Source organism: Zalophus californianus, chromosome 10 (genome assembly GCF_009762305.2).
Source record: "Zalophus californianus isolate mZalCal1 chromosome 10, mZalCal1.pri.v2, whole genome shotgun sequence".
Classification (NCBI taxonomy): Eukaryota; Metazoa; Chordata; class Mammalia; order Carnivora; family Otariidae; genus Zalophus; species Zalophus californianus.
The window spans coordinates 29,813,136-29,833,136 of NC_045604.1; the positions used below are offsets into that span (position 1 = coordinate 29,813,136).

A 20,001-nucleotide genomic window follows, 5' to 3' on the forward strand; every position below is an offset into this window, starting at 1 on the left:
AACAGTGAGTGATTCAGAGGGACAGGTGACCTAAAGGGGGCCAGAATCATCAAGAGTTGAGAGAGAAAAGCCAGTTTTTCCCTTGTATTAAAAGCTGTAAGGACGAGAGCCTGGACCCTTTGGGTGCTACATCTTCTACCACAGAAAAATGATCTGGGAGAATGGCTGAGAAGCAGGGAATTCTTTGTTCATTCCTCTTCTTGCCAACCTGAGATTTAATTATTCAACTCTTTATTCAATTCTGAGAATGCTCTCAATTAGTTGCTTTTATTTGTTTCATCTGGTTTGAGTTGGGTATCTGTCATTTGCAACCATGAAGGTCCTGATTCATATAATATTTAAACTATATTTTGAAATCCTGTACCACTGATCTGTAAAATGGTGACCCCTATTTACAATATGCCTCATATCTCACCAATCATCTTAACTTTAAGAAAATGACCTATAGAAGAAAATTCCTGTTGTCAAAACTGTCTAAATCCTATCCTGAAATTCTTCCTATTTACTCCCTAAGCCTTTTGGTCACAATACCTGAAAGTTGATGCAAGGCAGAATTTATTTCATCTTCAAATAAAGCCAACTACTACCTCTCTAAAGTTATAGACTCTTTTATTTGCTGATTATCCCTTAAAACAGTGATTTGCTTATTTTACATAACAAATACATACAGAAGGCTTATTTTGAGCCAGGTGTTGTGCTAAAAATTTGCCGCCTCTATCCTCCCAACAAACTGTTATTATCTCCATATTCAGTGGGAAAACTGAATTGCAGAGAGATTGAGTAATTTGCCCTAGGTCACAGAGTTAGTGCATAGTAGAGCTGGAATTAATTCTTTTTTTTTTTAAAGATTTTATTTATTTATTCATGAGAGACAGATGGGGAGAGAGAGAGAGAGAGAAGCAGAGGGAGAAGCAGGCTCCCAAGGAGCAGGGAGCCCGATGTGGGACTCGATCCCAGGACCCTGGGACCATGACCTGAGCCGAAGGCAGACGCTTAACCATCTGAGCCACCCAGGCGCCCTGGAATTAATTCTTAAATTTTATTATGCATCAGAACAACTCCGGTGTGTGTTAAAAATGCAGATTCCTGGGACCTGCTAATTCAGAATCAGACCAAGCTCCCTGCAAAGGAATAGCAGAAACAGGTATTTTGAGAAAGACTTGACCAAAGAACATGCTCACTACTTAATCTTGTAGCGTTCCTTACTCTATCACCCAAATAGAATAAATCCCCCACAAATCCACATACTTGGACTTTGTCAGTTTGGTTCTCTGTGGAAATGCTTTCAACCTTTCTCAACCTCTCTCTCAATTAACTAGCTCCCATTCAATGCTCAGTTTACTACAGGCTGGTATTGTCCCCACCATGCTTCTAAAGCCACTCTTGCTGAGCTCAGCAGCAGCCACCTGGAGACAATATGATTTAGAGGTTAAGGAGGTGTTCTCTGGAGCCAGTCCAGCTCAATTCAAATCCCGCTTCTGCCACCTCCTGGCTCCGGCACCTTGCTGAACCCCTCTATGCTGCTCACTGTTTTTACTTGTAAAATGAGGATGATTATGGTACCTACATCCTCGGTAATTGTGAGGAATGAGCAAGGTAGTAATGCTCGTCAGGTGATTAGAACAGTGCACACAGTACAAACTCAATAAATGCTTTTCACCCGAATGGAAGCTCCTCAAGAGCAGGATCAGCATTTTGTTCATGACTATCTCCTCAGTGCCTGACATATAGTAGTTACTCAAATATAAATGCCAAGAATCAGTAACTCCCAAATCCAATGTCATCTTCAGGTCCTTTCTTAGTGGATCTTACTGTGACATTCAGTCAAACACTCATATAGCAATTACCTGTGCTAGGCACTGTTCTAAGCACTTTATAATCATGTACTAATTTAGTCTCCCTAACAATCTTATGCAACAGGTACTTTACTGTGAGCATTTTATACATGACGAAAGTGAGGCACAGAGATGTTCAGTACTTTGCCCTAGAGCTATACTGGAACCTAGGCAGTCTGGTTTCGGAGTTTATGCCTTTAACCTATGTTTGCCACTAATCATTACTTCTTTGAAACTCTCTTCCATTGGCTCGCACGAAAACACCCTCTCTCAATCTCTCTGACTCCTCCTTCGTTGGTTCTTTTCTCTCTGCTCAACTCTGAAGCAGGGATGACATTTCCAGAAATCTGTCCAAAGCCATTGCCTTTACTTACTTTACACACTCCCTAGTTGAGGGCATCCACGTCCGTCCATACTCAGATGATTCCCAAACCTGTATCTCTATCCCAAATATCCTTCCCAAGGCTCAGACTTCAGTGTCCAATTGCTCACTGGACAACTCTCACATTCAACACATATAAAATAATAAATGTATTCTTTTCCGCAACAAGCAGGCATTTTGTCCATTTAATTCTCTGTCTTAGGAGATGGTATCCCCCCGCCCCCCCATAACTGAAGCCAAAAATCTATCATCTCTAACCCCACTCTCTGCTTTTCCCATCATGTGAGGTCAGCAACCTATCCATTTGCTATTTGACTGTGCCGCTTAAACGTCTCTGCATTCTCATAACCATTTCCCTAGTTTTGATTATCTTACTCTGACGATAGCTTCCTAACTGGTTGTCCTGTGCCTGTGTAACCCATCTCCCTCAATGCTACTAGAGTTACTTAAAACAAACAAACAAACAAAAAAGAAACAAAACAAAACCCCAAAACTCATGACACCACTTTCCTGATTAAAACTTTTTAATGATACCCTTTTCTAAGAGAAGAATAACTGCATTCCTTGACATGATATACACGGCCTTTCCCAGATTGCTGTTGTCCTTGCTTCTGGTTTCGTCAGCTGCCCCTCTCTAGCTTGAAAGCCACTGGCTTTAGCAAATCTGAGCTCCTTGCAGGTCCCTGGGAGAGCTCTGTGCTCTCCGGAAGCTGTGCTTTTTCAAAGATCTCTCTTGTAAATGCCCTTTCCCGGCTGTCTCTCTGGGCACCCTTCCTTCTTCCTCAAGAATCAGATCTTCAGAAAAGTAGCAACCAAATGCATAATGCAAAACAGGTCATCACTTAATAGATTTTAGCTACCTTGACACCTTCCACCCTCTTTCCCTGGCAAAATTAATGATGTGTTCTATCGTATAAACTGCTTGTTTCTTTTAGTCTACTAATCACGATGAATATACATTTATTGTTAAATTATAAACCCATTTAAAAAAATAATAAATTCACTTTAAATAAACCAACTTCCATCTTTTTTCATTCAAATGTATTGTACTCTTTACATTAAAATAATAGGGGGGCGTTTGGCTGGCTCAGTTGGTAGAGCATGTGACTCTTGATCTTGGGTTGTGAGTTTGAGCCCCACATTGGGTGTAGAGATGATTTAAAAATAAAATCTTAAAAAATGATAGTAACAGAGTGCCTGGGTGGCTCAGTCAGTTAAGCAGCTGCCTTCAGCTCAGGTCATAATCCTGGAGTCCCGGGATCGAGCCCCATATTGGGCTCCCTGCTCAGCGGGGGTCTGCTTCTCCCTCTGACCCTCTCTCTCTCACTCTCTCAAATAAATGAATAAAATCTTTAAAAAAAAATAGTAATAATAGGAATCAAGAAAAAAACCCACAATCTTATCCCCAAATCAAATCAGTATTTTATTTGTCCATCTTATCTTTAGATCCTTATCCATGTGCAGATCCTGTTTTCTACATTCATATTTAATGTGCTCCAAAGACTTATATATTCCACCTCTTCTGATGAGGTCATGCCTGTTTCTCTGGTGTGCTTCTGTCATGTTTGACTTGCCTCCTCTCCCTTTCATCCTTTCCACTGGGAAACTAGTGACAACAGTTTGGTGTGCACCTTTCCACACCTTTCTCCTGTTGAATCAGCTATATTTGGGGAGGGGGAAGGGAGGGTTTTGTCATTTGTTTTACAAAAATAAGCGTGTATAACACACGTGTCTTTTCCTCCTGCTTTTCTCATTTAACAATGCATGGAAATAACTCCAGGCCAATGAACATAGCTCTACCTCATTCTCTCAGCTACCTAATATCATAAGGGATGAAGACACCACAATCCATTCAGCCATTCCTGTGTTGAAGGGCATTCAGGTTGTTTCCAGTTCTTTACCACTACACACAGCAACAAGCAACCTCAAATGGACCTATCCTTGCACACGAATGCTTTTGTTTCTATGGGATTTAGTCCCCCAAACGGGAACTGTTTATAGTAACTAGGTTGGAGCATGATTTGTAAATAAACAAAAGCACATGGCATAGTGTCATACATTCAAAGAAGTTCAGTAAATGGTGATAATGATAAAGGATATTTGACTATGTGGTTACCTAGCAGCATTTTGATGGGAAAAGATATGTTTCCTGGCAACTAGCAAATATACATCATTGAAGGAGAATTTGTAAGGAAAGTACAAAAGACAGAACCTGGCGCATAGCAACTGAGAATCATTGTTGCAAAGCATATTTCCTGTTGCACTTGCTAGGGTATCTTATTGATAGGGCACCAGGGTGGTTTGAAGCCCTATTACTGCATACTGAGTCCCTGACCTTCTGAGCTAATCAAACGGTAATATGCTTTCAAAAAAACCTCAGCTTTGAAAGATCTCCCCAGTTGTTTTACCTTGAAGCCGGTGACTTCAGAGTTACAAAGGTGTCTATTTAAGGCAGTTGTATGTGAAAGCGCATTAGATGAGGAGTCAGAACACTAATCCTTGCCTCTGCCAACTTGTCAGCACTGTGGCATTTTGAGCAAGCCTCAAAATCCTCATATATTAAAAAAAAAAGCTAATAATACTCATGCTGCCTACCTTGCAGTATTGTAGTGAGGAACAAATGGAATTATGTAAATGAAAGTGCTTTGAGAGAGCTATACATATATTAGCATTGTTAATATTATTCTGATTCTTGAGTAGGCAATGTACTGTGTGTGGTGGCACCTTCCTGTTCTTTGTATCGCCAGGAAAGAATACATTACCACTGAAAAGACTGATTGTGTAGCAGCCATGAAGTGCACTACCAAAGTACAGAATAATCGATATAAAAATAACAGGCTAGATGTCAGCCACTGAATCTATCGGCCGATATTATTCAAAGAACATTTTTGACAATGAAGATATTTACAAAGCTGCCTCGATTTTTAATGTTCCATATATAAATGAAAATAAAATCACACAGTATGATTTTCCCCCCTCTTTCCTTTAAGTTTCTATTTTTAACTCCTGTACAATATCAGATGTAATACCCTTGTGTTCTTTCCCTAGTCCTGGCTCCTACCCATAAAATATACACATGCTACAAGAATCCAGGTACAACCTGGGATGCTTCCTATCCAGTTACTGTTATTTTTATTGTGGTTAAAACACTGAGAAATTGGTTCCACGATAGATCAATACTCCATATATATTATGAGTGGATATGTCTAATGGATGGAATAGCAGAAACCACCTAACAGACATGAGGGATGATTCATTTCAGACATGTGGCATACATACAGGATTCACTCTTTGGTGGGACAGAATGTTCGTATAAGGAGCTCAGAAACCTCAGTGCCAGTTGAAATTTGGCAGTTGGTTCCGCCCAGCTGTTCCTAAAGGTATTCTCTCTGCAGGGATTTAAAAGTGGCTCCTAGCTATGGCTTAAGACTTTTATGTTTCGCTGTTTCTGTTTTGATTCTTCCCTTTGGAAAATAGAGAAAATGAGATGTGTATCCAGTAGTGAAAGGTTTATGAAGTTCTGTAGAGTTAGATCTAAATGATCACAATTGTCAATACTTAGTAAAATCCATGGGGGAAAAAAGTCATCATGTATAAAGTATACAATTACATTAATTAATTATTATTATTGTTTTACCTTTTGACTGGTGGTGGCGGTGGCATCTGGTAGACAACCCACGAGAAAGAAAAGCAGAGATTCCTTGGAGTGATTTCAAGTTTCAGGCTTTGTCAGGGTCTTTGAAGTCATCATTTTGGGGATTGCTTGTCATGCTCTTCAGTGTGCATCTGTTGAAGAAAAAGGAGAAAGAGCCAAAAAAACCTCTGAGATTGGAATTGTCTTTATTTAAAATTGTTTTTCAGTCTAAATCCTTTTTCCAAAAGGGAGACTTCCGTTGTTGATCATTTCCTATTCCTTTAAAGAGTTAAATATATTAAAATTTAAAAGTGTAATGCATAACATGAATATACTGTAAATAAAAATATTAGGACATACGCCATATCTTCCTTACTTTACTGAGACGTGAAGAATAAATGTGATTTTTTTAAAAATTCTCTTTTCTTTTAGAGAAAATTGAATTTACAAAATGGATAAATTACAGGAATGATGGCACACATTGTAGAAGGGCTCTCTGATTTCCAAAGCACCATAAAGACGAAACAGCTGAATTTCTTAACATACACAAATCATAGTGCATACTGTTCAATATACAAGACATTGTAGTGAAGAACTCTATTGCACAGAGCAAAATACTCCCATCTCATAAATAGAAGTAAAATTTGAGTGACCTACTCTTAATTTTATATCTATATAACACAACATGAAATAAAGAATTAGCAATTATGAAAGGAAGGAGGACTGTTAATTATCTTACAGTTTTGTCATAAATCAGAGAAGAATTTTTTTCTTGAATTATCTAGAATATAGGTAGACAAGTAGTCTATAAAATGAGTACCATCTAAGCAGCTTGAATTCACTCTGCACTGTGTAGCTCTTGAGAAAGGCTACTTGTAGGATGGACTTGAGTGTTAGTATTAAGCTATGGAACATCATGTATGCACAGTGAAAAAACTCTCACTGTGTTTGAATTTTTAATAGTTTATGACCCAACGGAAATTTTTGGTTGTTCAAAACTCTTTATCAATTTTTCTTCTTAATACAAACACATATAATGCAAGTTTGTTTCTGAAATCACATAGAGAACAGTATTGAAAACTAGTAAGATTAACTGTAATGAATATATCATACTAATGTAAAGTGATCAGGGACACCTGTCTGGCTCAGTCAGCAGAGCATGCAACTCTTGATTTTGGGTGTTGTGAATTCAAGCCCCACATTGGGTGTAAAGATTACTTTAAAAAATTTTTTTAAAAGTAAAATGATGAAGGGCACCTGGGTCATGCGGTCAGTTAAGGGTCCAACTCTTGGTTTCAGCTCAGGTCATGATCTCAGGGTCATGAGATCAAGCCACATGTTGGGCTCCACATTCAGCATGGAGTCTGCTTAAGACTCTCTCTCCCTCTCACTCTGAAATAAATAAATAAGTAAATAAATAAATAATATTTTTAAAAAAGTAAAATGATGATAATTGAGGAAATTGGGTGTGGGATACATGCAAACTCTTGGTACTATCTTCTCAATTTTTTGGCAAATCTAAAACTGTTCTTAAAAAATAAAGTCTATTGCAAAAGAAACTAACGAGCAAAACTTTTTTCTGTTTTATTCAATCTCCTTGTTATAGGATTTTTTCCATTACCTGTAAAATGTTAAGTACTCAGATGTAAAAACAAATATTAAGATATTCCTGTAATATTTTCCTTTTGAAAATGTCACATTTCTTAACTATTTGAACCATTTCCGGAAGTTAGTGCAGATCTCTATCTAACATTTGGTTTACTAATACCTAACAAGAAGAGGACAACATAGATTTTTATTTCCTCTGTAAGGCAAAAACACATGGAAAATTTCTTGCTCTCTATTATCTCTACTAAGTTTAAACTCTATCAGTTTTACTTAAAGAATTAATCTTTTAGAGTTAAGAGTGAGATTCATTTTATATTTTACAATTAAGTATTTTCTAAAACTAAGGACTAATAAATAGATCTTTGGAACTTTTTTTATAAAGGTTACAATAAAAATGTGTGCAATTTTACAAGTGATAATGTGAAATTTTACCTTAACTTGAACTGATATTTTAAATATTATTTAAAAGCTACTCATATTTATTACCCTGTTTATCCTTTTAGCTGTTTTGATTAAAAAAAAATTTGTTTACCCCCATTGAAGATGGTAACAAATATATTCTAGTTGCTGTATTCTAAAGCAGTGCTTAGAAACACTGATGCTGAGTGCTATTTCTGTGATTCCTTTGATGACATTTTCTGAGTTTAATTTTTTCATTACCCAGCTATCTTCCAGAGACTGGCATACTGACTTTTCTAATTAATATTCTGTGTACTGGGAATGATATTCTTACTTTCTATTTGTGGAGAATTGAACAGCACAACCACTATTAGTGATGTGCTGGTATGTTACCTTATAAATGCTCAAGGTACAGCTTCTAATGTTGAAAAATAGAAAAATAAAATGACCTTGATGAAGTGTGTCTTCTTTTGTCTGTTCCCAGGAAAGTTTATTTCAGGTATTTCTACTGCTGAAATGATTAGCGTTAACAGCTTTTTCCGTCCATTTTATTTTACAGGGTGTCTTCATCTTCCTGATATATGGGGTATACAACACAGAGGTAAGTCTGCTTGGAGTATCTCAAGGCTGACAGAGTGAATGAGAGAAATGACAGGTTTCTTATCTTGATAACTGAGGAACAAAGTTGGCTTTTCACATGAGTGTCCTACTGCCCTTCATGCTTGGACTAGCTTATATGCATCCCAGCTTACCATTAAACACTGACACCCTGAATAAAGGGACAGCCTCATTTCTCATAGGCATTGACTAATATTTTACTACTGCCTTAAGATTTTGAATTTTCAGTCTTTCTTTTAACACTTAACTATACTTGATGGTATTAAAGATTCACAGTTTTAAGTGGCAGAATGCTTATATGTAATTGCATAGAGTTAGAAAAATATTATTTCTTACCTCAAAATGATCATTAAATATTATCTTTTAAGTTTTTAAGCAGGCTAAGAGAGGCCCATAAGGAATAATGAATAGTATTTATGGTCTCAATGGTGAAATTTCTCAGAGAAGTCATTTATTATTTATGAGAAGTTATTTAGCTAGAAATAGAGAAAATTGACTTGAAATTTCATTAAGAAAATATACTGTTAAGTAAATTATTGTCATAGTTCTAGTTCTTTTATGAAAAAAATTCTGTGATTTATAAATAGTCTCTGGTAGGCAAGTTGCTGCTTTAGATTTCTGCATGCTTAATATGAGAGTGAGTGCTTTGTGTACATTAGGCACTGAGTATAAAGACTTGTTTGATTTTTGTTGGTCTTTGATTTCAAGATTTTACTTCGTAATTTTCCCTTAAGAAAAAATTCGTAATTTTGCATGCATTTCTCAGCATTCCATGCTCGGGGAGGGCAGAGTGAATCCTAGTAGAGATCTTAGCAGGGCCTAGTAGTTTTTCACAAGTAACATAAGGGGCTAGGCAACAATATAACACGGCAAACAGACTCATTAGCCAGACTGAAAAGGTATGTGGGAATTTAAATAACATCTGATGATGATGAAGTATGTGTGTGGGCGTGTTTTACAGGGCTGCTGCACCTGGATTACACGCGGTTTCCTTTTCCAGTAGCCTTCAGGTAGGTTGGCAACAAGACTTTTTTTTTTTTTTTTTGCAACGGTACCTCTATTGCGGTTTCAAAGCAGGCTCCTCCTATAAATGCAAAGGATACACGCCCATTATTAAAATATTTCCAAACTAAGAGGGATAACAGAAGCAATGTTTTAATAAATGTTGTGCACTTGAAGTTTACTGCTTTTAGGTAGAACCAAAAGTGCCCTAAGTGATCCACTTGTGGGTTTGGATTTTGATTCAATACTTGGACTGCAAACTAAAGCAGAGAAAGCCCCCACATTCGTCCTCAGTTTCCCCCACCTTTTCCGCCAGCCTCTTTCTCTGCAGCCCCCAAGCCACGCTGCATTACGGTCCTGCGTAATTCCGCCCCTTGGGTTCCACCTCCTGAGCGGCCTCCCCCAGAAGCCCTCATCCACGTCCACCGCCGTCAGTGCAGCCCACCAATCACGCCTGCTCGCCTGGAAGCCTCTTTCTACAGGGCATCCAAATCCCCGCCCCTCGAGCCCTGGGCCTCCCCTCCGCCCAACCGCCCCAGTGATTGACAGGCAGGCCGGGCGGAAGCTGCGGCGCAGGCGCCGTGGCTCCACAGAGCTCCCCTCTGGCTGGGTTGAGGAGTTCCCAGCAGACACCGCGCCGCGGCTGCGCAGTACAAGGGAGGCTTTTAATTCCATTGTGGAGAGGACGGCGTTATTTTTATTAACTGGAGGCGACGGCGGCTACGGCGGCGGCGGTACCCGTAAGTGTTGCCGGTGGGTCGGAGAGGGAGAGGGCGAGGCCTAGGGAAGAGTCGCAGGACCATGCGTACCGGTGCCGGAGGCGACCGGGCTGGGAATTAGTGCTGGGCGCGTTGCGGTCTGGGCGGCGGCGCGGCGGGGTCCTGGGCGCTGCGGTGGTCCCGGCCCGGGGCCCGGTTCCACCCCCTTTCCTCCCTCTTCCCTCTTCCTCCTCCTCTCCTCAGCCAGGCCTCCTCCGGGGTATGAAAATCGGCAGTGGGTTCCTGAGTGGCGGCGGTGGTACCGGCAGTAGCGGTGGTAGCGGCTCCGGCGGCGGTGGTAGTAGCGGCGGCGGCGGCGGCGGCAGCAGCAGCAGCAGCAGGAGGGCAGAGATGGAACCCACCTTTCCCCAGGGTATGGTTATGTTCAACCACCGGCTTCCCCCGGTCACCAGCTTCACCCGGCCGGCGGGGTCGGCCGCCCCTCCCCCGCAGTGCGTGTTATCCTCCTCTACCTCCGCAGCCCCGGCCGCTGAGCCCCCCCCTCCGCCAGCCCCGGACATGACTTTCAAGAAGGAGCCGGCGGCGTCAGCCGCGGCCTTCCCCTCGCAGAGGACCTCCTGGGGATTCTTGCAGTCTTTGGTTAGCATCAAACAGGAGAAACCCGCAGATCCTGAAGAGCAGCAGTCCCACCACCACCATCACCACCACCACTATGGGGGGCTGTTCGCTGGGGCTGAAGAGAGATCTCCAGGCCTAGGAGGTGGGGATGGGGGGAGCCACGGCGTCATCCAGGACCTCAGTATTCTCCACCAGCATGCCCAGCAGCAACCAGCCCAGCACCACCGCGACGTATTGCTCAGCAGCAGTAGCAGGACTGATGACCACCATGGCAGTGAGGAGCCAAAGCAGGACACTAATGTCAAAAAGGCAAAGAGGCCAAAGCCAGAATCTCAGGGAATCAAAGCCAAGAGGAAGCCAAGTGCATCTTCCAAACCTTCTTTGGTTGGAGATGGAGAAGGTGCCATCCTGTCCCCAAGTCAGAAACCTCATATCTGTGATCACTGCAGTGCTGCTTTCAGAAGCTCCTATCACCTGCGGAGACATGTCCTCATTCATACTGGAGAAAGACCTTTCCAGTGCAGCCAGTGTAGTATGGGTTTCATTCAGAAATACCTACTGCAGAGACATGAGAAAATTCATAGTAGAGAGAAGCCATTTGGATGTGATCAGTGCAGCATGAAGTTTATTCAGAAGTACCATATGGAGAGACACAAGAGGACACATAGTGGAGAAAAGCCATATAAATGTGACACTTGCCAACAGTATTTTTCAAGGACTGATAGACTGTTGAAGCACAGGCGCACATGTGGTGAAGCCATAGCTAAAGGAGCCGCTAGTGCAGAACCTGGGTCATCAACCCATAACAGTATGGGTAATCTGGCTGTGTTGTCTCAGGGAAATACAAGTTCTTCAAGGAGAAAAACGAAGTCAAAAAGCATAGCTGTTGAAAATAAGGAACATAAGACTGGTAAAACAAATGAATCACAAATTTCAAATAATCTAAACATGCAGAGTTACTCAGTAGAAATGCCTACTGTGTCTTCCGGTGGAGGCATAATTGGCACTGGTATTGATGAACTGCAGAAAAGGGTGCCAAAATTGATCTTTAAAAAAGGAAGCAGAAAGAATACAGATAAAAACTACCTGAATTTTGTGTCACCATTACCAGACATAGTTGGGCAGAAGTCCTTGTCTGGGAAGCCAAGTGGCTCACTTGGCATAGTATCGAATAATAGTGTGGAGACCATTAGTCTTCTCCAAAGTACCAGTGGCAAACAAGGTCAAATAAGTAGTAATTATGATGATGCCATGCAGTTTTCAAAGAAAAGAAGATATTTACCAACTGCCAGCAGCAATAGTGCCTTTTCTATAAACGTGGGACACATGGTCTCCCAACAGTCCGTCATTCAGTCTGCAGGTGTCAGTGTTTTGGACAATGAGACCCCATTGTCCCTTATTGACTCCTCAGCTCTAAATGCTGAAATTAAGTCTTGTCATGACAAGTCTGGAATTCCTGATGAGGTTTTACAAAGTATTTTGGATCAATACTCCAACAAATCAGAAAGCCAGAAAGAGGATCCTTTCAACATAACGGAACCACGAGTGGATTTACACACCTCAGGAGAACACTCAGAATTGGTTCAAGAAGAAAATTTGAGCCCAGGCACCCAAACACCTTCAAATGATAAGGCAAGCATGTTGCAAGAATACTCCAAATACCTCCAACAGGCTTTTGAAAAATCCACTAATGCAGGTTTTACTCTTGGACACGGTTTCCAGTTTGTCAGTTTGTCTTCACCTCTCCACAACCACACTTTATTTCCAGAAAAACAAATATACACTACATCTCCTTTGGAGTGTGGTTTCGGCCAATCTGTTACCTCAGTGTTGCCATCTTCATTGCCAAAGCCTCCTTTTGGGATGTTGTTTGGATCTCAACCAGGTCTTTATTTATCTGCTTTGGATGCTACACATCAGCAGTTGACACCTTCCCAGGAGCTGGATGATCTGATAGATTCTCAGAAGAATTTAGAGACTTCATCAGCCTTCCAGTCCTCATCTCAGAAATTGACTAGCCAGAAGGAACAACAGAAAAATTTAGAGTCCTCAACAAGCTTTCAGATTCCATCTCAGGAGTTAGCTAGCCAGATAGATCCTCAGAAAGACATAGAGCCTAGAACAACGTACCAGATTGAGAACTTTGCACAAGCGTTTGGTTCTCAGTTTAAGTCGGGCAGCAGGGTGCCAATGACCTTCATCACTAACTCTAATGGAGAAGTGGACCATAGAGTAAGGACTTCAGTGTCAGATTTCTCAGGGTATACAAATATGATGTCTGATGTAAGTGAGCCATGTAGTACAAGAGTAAAGACACCCACCAGCCAAAGTTACAGGTAAGGTCCCAAAGTGACCAGGCTGGAGGTCTAATGTAATTTTGTTTTATTTTGAGAACACTGCCATTGGAATGTTTCTACACGATCCTATTAAGAATAATGTAATGCCCTTTCAATGCAACTTTTCATATTTAGTTTATTTTGTTAGTGTGATTTTAGCTCTGTTTGTATTATGATTTTTAATCAAAATCAATAGATTAAAAATAGTTTGACATTCAAAGTGACAATGTTTAGCAATCAAATTTACATGTATAGATCGTCAGGGAATAGCCCAAAAGTTTTAAATGCAAAAAAAAAACAAAAAAAAAACAAAAAAGCAAAAAAACAAAAAAAAAACCCCAAAAACAAAAAAAAACATACAAAAAAAACACAAAAAAAACAAAAAACACACAAAAAAAACTTTGTTGCTAGGATTAAGGTTATTCTAATTGCTTTACTCTCAGGAAAGTGTAATAACGCATGGGAATTCTGTACGTTATCACTGTAATGGAATATCCAATTTACAGATAGTATGATACACATTTCATCATTTAAGTAAGGGATCGAAAACATTTCAAATTGCTCTATCTGGGCTAATATACATTTCATCATTTTTAAGTAAGGGATCGAAAACATTTCAAATTGCTGTCTCCATCTAGGCTGATCCAAAATTCTGAGATGTTGGCTACCTATATTTTGTTGCAGCTTTTAAATGTACTCTGAACTTCCAAACCATTCATTCCAGCCTGGTAGAACAAATATTCTTGGATCTTTGATCAAAGCCTGGAATGATAGCTTTAATAAGAGAAGAAAAAAAAATAGCACCCTCTCCTTATGCCAACTGTAACAAGGCTGTAGTTTCATTAGAAGTTACAATATCTGGCAGTGTTGATGACCCAGTGGTTGGTTGGTACCAGTATTAGAACCCAAGTTGGAATTACATAATTCTTTGAAATTTGGGGTATGCGTTTTTTATTATACATGGCTTAAAACGTGCTCTTGTCTATGTTATTACTTGTCACCCACACTTCTGTTTTTTTGTTCTTGTCCTACCCTCTTAGAGTTCTGAGCCTGCTTTGTTCCCTCTTCTCTCTGGACAGTTTAAATTTTAGAACGATTTACATTCCATTAGGTAATTCATTAGGCATTTTATATGCCTTATGGCATTCAAATACTAAACAATAGGATAAACAACCCCCCATGTACCTTTTAAAAAAAAAATAAAACCCATACAGATTTCCATGTATAATGAAGTCCCATACTCTGAGCTATAGGTATTATTATTAAGGTTGTAATTCCAACTGGTGACATTGCTAATGTGAGGGATAAGAGTGTCTGCATTTAGTAATGACATCAGAACCTCTTTGTGAAATTGCAGCCTTTAATGTACATTTTAAAAGGGTGCATTAGTCAGTATTGTACAGGGGTCTTGTAAAGTCATCAAAATTTGCTATGAACGCTAATTGCCATTTGAAGCTACTGATAAGACAGTAGCTCTGCTCTAAACCACTTTTTAGCAATTGTATTTTTTTCCTGATTATATTTTTTAATGTACTTTGATGTTTATGCTGATGAGTTTTTTATGTACTTTTGGTGATGTTTCAGTCTTATGTACTCTTCTGACGTCAGAAAAGTACCACTGGTTGTTTGCAGTCTTATTGTGTAATCAGCCTACCACAGGCTTCCATGTATAATAAAGTAATTAATATTGTGCAAGTGTAAAACACTTCTGTTATGAAAGCAGTGTTTGGAAAATAAGAAATTATTAAAAATGGTTACAAAATATTAGTTAATTTCCTTTCCCCACTTTCCTCCCTTAAGTCTGCTTACCAGCTAAAGGGTCATCTATTTGTCATTGCAAGATTCTTAGAAAATGTGTTTAATCCTCTTAAATACACTCAATACTAAAAAGTCTGTATTTCTTATTTTGGTAAGTGCGGTAAGTTCTATTGGGTACAGAGTACAAGCTGTAATCAAAGGATGGAGAGGACCTTTACCACTGTATCTCTTAAACTGTATGATTTTTCTCCAGTGTTTGTTTTATACAGGTTTTGAATTTCTTTAACTTTTATTGTGTGTACTGAATACTGCATATGTATTATTCTGATTGTTTGCTCTAGTTTACTACCAATAAAAGACCTGTTAATCACAAAATTGAAGAAAGGAGATATCACTTAATATCCAGTAACATTTTTCAGGTTTTTTTTATTAACTACATTTTCTAAAATAATTCCTTATTCTGGTGGTATAACCTGCATTTAGGGACTTGTATGTTTATTGTGGTTTTTGGGTTTTTTTGAACTTAAATATTTTATATTTCTAGGTTTATTTGAAAATTGGGTGAGTATTTTCTTTGTGTTTGAGGTGCACTATATGGAAGGGTAGAAATTTAAAATTATGTAAATCAGAACATGTTTTGTTGAAATTGGGTTACCTATCCTAAATATTAGAGACACTATTGAGACCTCATTTAAAATCAGATTCCAATATCTTTTGGTTCTAGATGGATCCTTTTTGTCTTAAAAAGGTTGTAATAAGATAACAGTATGACAAAAATGGTCGAGCATTTTCAATAGGAATAAAAAAAAAAGTATTAGTCATAGTTTAACCATGTTTAAAAAGGTTGAAAGTATAGATAGCAGAAGGAAAGAAGTAAGACATTTAAATATTAGAGATGCGGAAGAAATGTTTGGAAGTGTCTTTTAAAGATGGAGAAAAACTGTAAGTGGCTATGTAAAATAATGAGAAAATTGTGCTTTGAAATCAGTGGCTACAAATGTTGAATTAAGGAGTAAAAATATTAAAGGATAGAATAGGTCTTTGCAACTTTGCCCTTTTTTTTTGGGCATATGATACTATTGTAGGGAAATGATAAATTATTATATTAAGCGTGAACTTGGATTTTTCTGTAGAGAAATGTCTACTCCTGGACCCACATGATTGGGGAAAAGTAAAATAGTTCTTTCTTTGCCAAGGTCATTTCCTAGATTTGGTCATTTTCTTCAACAAGAGTGCTAAGCAGAATCTCACTGAGTCTGCATTCAAATCCAACTCCTGATTTATCTGCACAGATGACTTCTCCATTCTAGGTTAACGCTAACTTTTTTTTTTTTTTTTTTTTACCCACCTCCCTCCCTCCCTTTGTTTCTGTCTGTGGAATGTCCTTATCTGAATACGATCTTTTTAAAATAAAGGTTTTTACTTTTAAGATGTTTGGGTATGGGTAGGAAACTGTTGTGTTGCTGTACATTCAGGATGAGAACTACCATAATTTAGCAGTTGCTAGTCAGTAATTTGGTAATTCGATAATGAGAACAGAAGTATGTGGAAAAGAATCTGTACTTAAAATTTTTTTTAGTAGGCTCTACACACAACTTGGGGCTCGAACTCGCAACCCCTAGATCAAGAGTCAGCCAGGCACCCCTGTACTCAAAATTTTTAAGATTTTAAAATTGTGAACAGTGATAGAAATATTTCTACCTCACATTTAGTTTTATGTATTGCACTAATCATGTAAGAGAGGCAAAACTTTTTGTTCCTTCCTGGTATGTGGCATTTTGTAGTTTACTTGTAATTAGTAGCATTTGAGCCTGAACTGGGTGACGGTTTGAGCAATATGGCCTCATGAGGGCATATACAGTCCTTACTTTGCAAATTCATAGGTCTTGTTAAACTGAAGAACTTCCCTCAAAAAAAAAAAATAAGCTTCTGAACTTCAGAGTTGTATTTTTAGAGTAAACTACATCTGAAGACTATCATTTTTTGAGTTTTATGGTCTTCGTATTTTTCTAATCCATAGTGACAGGATTTTAATTTTTAAAAGTGTGATGCAAGATTCCTTTGTTAGTGCAATGATACAACCCATGCATCATGTTGTGTGAGGTTATGTCAGTAATATTCCATGAATATATTTGTTGCAGAATCCCTTACCACAGAGGAGGATCTGTGGTGGTTTGCCAATCTTGTAGTTCCTGATAGATTTTGAGGGAAAAAGTTGTGTTAGTTCCACTTGTTATATTTATTTACATCCTTAATAATTGATTACTTGAACATTAGCATGAAGACAGCACCATGAATTCTGTTGTCTTATCCTTGATCAAAAAACTTGAAAATAAAGCCTCTGAGATTACAGTGAGTTTAAAAAGAGATTAAGCTATAAAGAGGGCATACACTTTTAAAATTATTTTTCTTTGTGTCTGTTTTGCTTTTTAAAAAAGTATTGACTGCATGTGAGTGACCAACTTAAGTAGATTCTATTTAAATTTTCTTCTAGGGAAGAACTGTGTAATGTTTTTAGGGTTACAGACTCCTTGGGCAGCTAATGATAGAATTGATACCTTCCTACCCGCATTCATTAGAAATATATTTGCACATGAAAATTTTCAATCTAATCTGTATGCCCACAAGAACCACCCCCCCCCCCCCAAAAAAAACCTCCCAATAACCTGTGGACCTTAGGCTAAGAATCCCTGCCTTGGGGCACGTGGCTGGCTCAGTGGGAAGAGCATGCAACTCTTGATCTCAGGGTTGTGAGTTTGAGCCCCACATTGGGTGTAGAGATTACTAAAAAAAGAAATAAACTTAAAAAAAATCCCTGCCTTAGAAGACTGCCTAAATATTGAAATTTTATTTTACAAATAGTCAATACCTAAACTAAAACATTAGATATTAAGAGTACTTAAAAGTTTCTTTATATGCAATTTAATTACTTAGCATTTATAGAACACATTTAGGTTACATAAGGCCATAAAATTTTATGATAAGCTGGTCAAATAATGAGTTGAATATAATGCTTTGCACAGTTTCTCATCTGATAATAAGTGCCATAGAGATGCTAGACTTGACAATGGTTCAGTATTTTCCATCAACAAAGAAATGTGTGAACAGTGTATAATAACTACAGTCGACTACTGTGCTGCTTTAGTTGTACAGGAGTAGCTTCCCACATAAGCATGTGTATCGACAAAAATGAAAGCCCACAACCAACCCATACCTTTTTGCCTAGAAAGAATAATACTGAGTTCTTAATAACATGAAAACTCTGCTTCGTCTACCCTGAGTGACTAGCTAGGTTGAAATACACTGTGCAAGATAAGCCTTGAAAAGTATGTTGTTACACGTTGAGATAGGTATCTCTTGGGAAATGTAGATAAACAGCTGGAGAAAAATGTAATGATTTGGATCTTATACTCCAAGGGGAAAATTTTGTTTCCTGTGTTTGTAGGGAGTAAAAGAATAATGGGCAGAGGTTGTGTGTTAAGGGAGGTAAGGAATATGTTAGGATAGGAGAAGGAAAGGAATAGGTTTGAAGGAAAATAGGGAATATAAATTTACTCCAATATTGACAGGGGTCCTGAAGAATTTAAGTAACTAGAGGAGTAAAGGAGATCTTTGAAAAACTGTTCTTATTTTGTCATTCTTTCACTTTAGACTTCTTTAGGTACTTTGGTTTGGTATGAACTTTAGTACTATTGTGGAACAATTAATAAATAACAGACAACTGTGGTGAACTTCTGTTTACATTCCCAATCTAGGAAAAAGATGGCTAATCTTTGTGTTTATATATTAAATCTTTTCCTTAGTAACTCATAAAATCACACAGCTTCCATGGTTGATGAGAATTGTAAATAACTTTTTATCAAAACAATTGCAGTCAAAATTATTGTCATGTGATGAAGTGAATATGCACAGAATTTAGGAATTGAGACAGGATCCCTGAATCTGCACCCCAACCCACCAAAAGAGAAATGTACACGTACAGCATATAAAGGCATATTGTGTTATGACAAAGGAAAAGTGTGAGTGATTGTAACAAGTTGGAAACTCCCTAATTACTATTTTTTAGGTTTTGCTTTGGAAAGTGTTGTTTAATTTTAACTTGTGACTGACTCATTTGTTCATTCTACTTTCTATAAGATCTTGTTTTTATAAGCATTGTCTATTGGAAACTTAGGAGCTAGAGTTTTAATCTTGATTTTTGAGATAAATACAGCTTTTTAAGTCTGGAAGTGACATGTTTAGATTAATTTTTTAAGAGTGGATTGCAAAATTGAATGACAAGATCAGCAATGTAACTATTTTATGTTGGGTTGCACATAAACTAGGCTCTTCCTACAAGGAAGCCAAGTATAAACATTTGAAAGAGAGTTCCTTCTTTTTGGAGGATAATGAGAACTGTAAATGGGTATCATTGTGGGTCTCCATGAATAGACAACCCATGACCTTGATCAGTTTAGTAGTAGAACTGGAAATATCCTCTCTGAGGCTGCAGTTTCTTACTTAGTGGCCGCAAATAACAAAACCGCTAAGTAGAGATTGGAAAGCAGACTGAGGTGGGACCTGGAGTTTTCATCTCGCAAATGGATCAAGTACAGGAATGAAAGTTATTATGAGAATATTTGTATTTAATAGACCCAACATGTAAATTTTATTGTCATAAGCACAACATTAGAAAACTGAGTAAGGTTCATGGCACTGCATAGTGCATTAAAACATTTTTAAAAATTGGTCTTGTAGGATCCACTTTTGTTTAAGTACCCTTTCAGTGAATATCTTAAAATTGTGTTAATAGTGTGAAGGATTATGTTGTTTCTAAGGTAAGTTACTGTGGAATTTTATTTCTTTGAATTTGGGAGCAATGGTGCAGAAGTTCCAAACATTTAATCATTTTTTTAATGCAGTCCACTAAAATATCATATGTTTCTATACTCTGTCACATTTGGAATAGTCAGCTGTGTATTTTTTTTTTTTTTATGAGTGTTAAAATTAGTGATTTGGCTGATCTCTTAAAAGCTTGGTTAAAAAAAATTTGTAAGAGTAATCTGAAACCATTACAATCTTAACTTCTTTAATTGCCTCATTTTTAGTAAAG

General features: G+C 38.2%; 1 protein-coding gene across 4 annotated transcripts; it reads left to right on the forward strand.

Moving 5' to 3' along the window:
• Window positions 1-8,420: 8,420 nt before the first annotated feature.
• On the forward strand, window positions 8,421-16,232 carry ZNF281 (zinc finger protein 281). Of its 4 annotated transcripts, XM_027613166.2 has the most exons (3): window positions 8,421-8,459; window positions 9,438-9,486; window positions 10,441-16,232. In XM_027613166.2, the coding sequence occupies exons 1-3, from the start codon at window positions 8,440-8,442 to the stop codon at window positions 13,153-13,155; spliced, it is 2,784 nt and encodes a 927-aa protein (XP_027468967.2). In that variant the 5' UTR covers window positions 8,421-8,439; the 3' UTR covers window positions 13,156-16,232. The 4 variants fall into 4 exon arrangements, with proteins under 4 accessions (XP_027468967.2, XP_027468968.2, XP_027468970.2 ...); XM_027613167.2 differs by lacking the exons at window positions 8,421-8,459; window positions 9,438-9,486 and adding an exon at window positions 10,083-10,218; XM_027613169.2 differs by lacking the exons at window positions 8,421-8,459; window positions 9,438-9,486 and adding an exon at window positions 10,124-10,231.
• The last annotated feature ends 3,769 nt before the right edge of the window (window positions 16,233-20,001 follow it).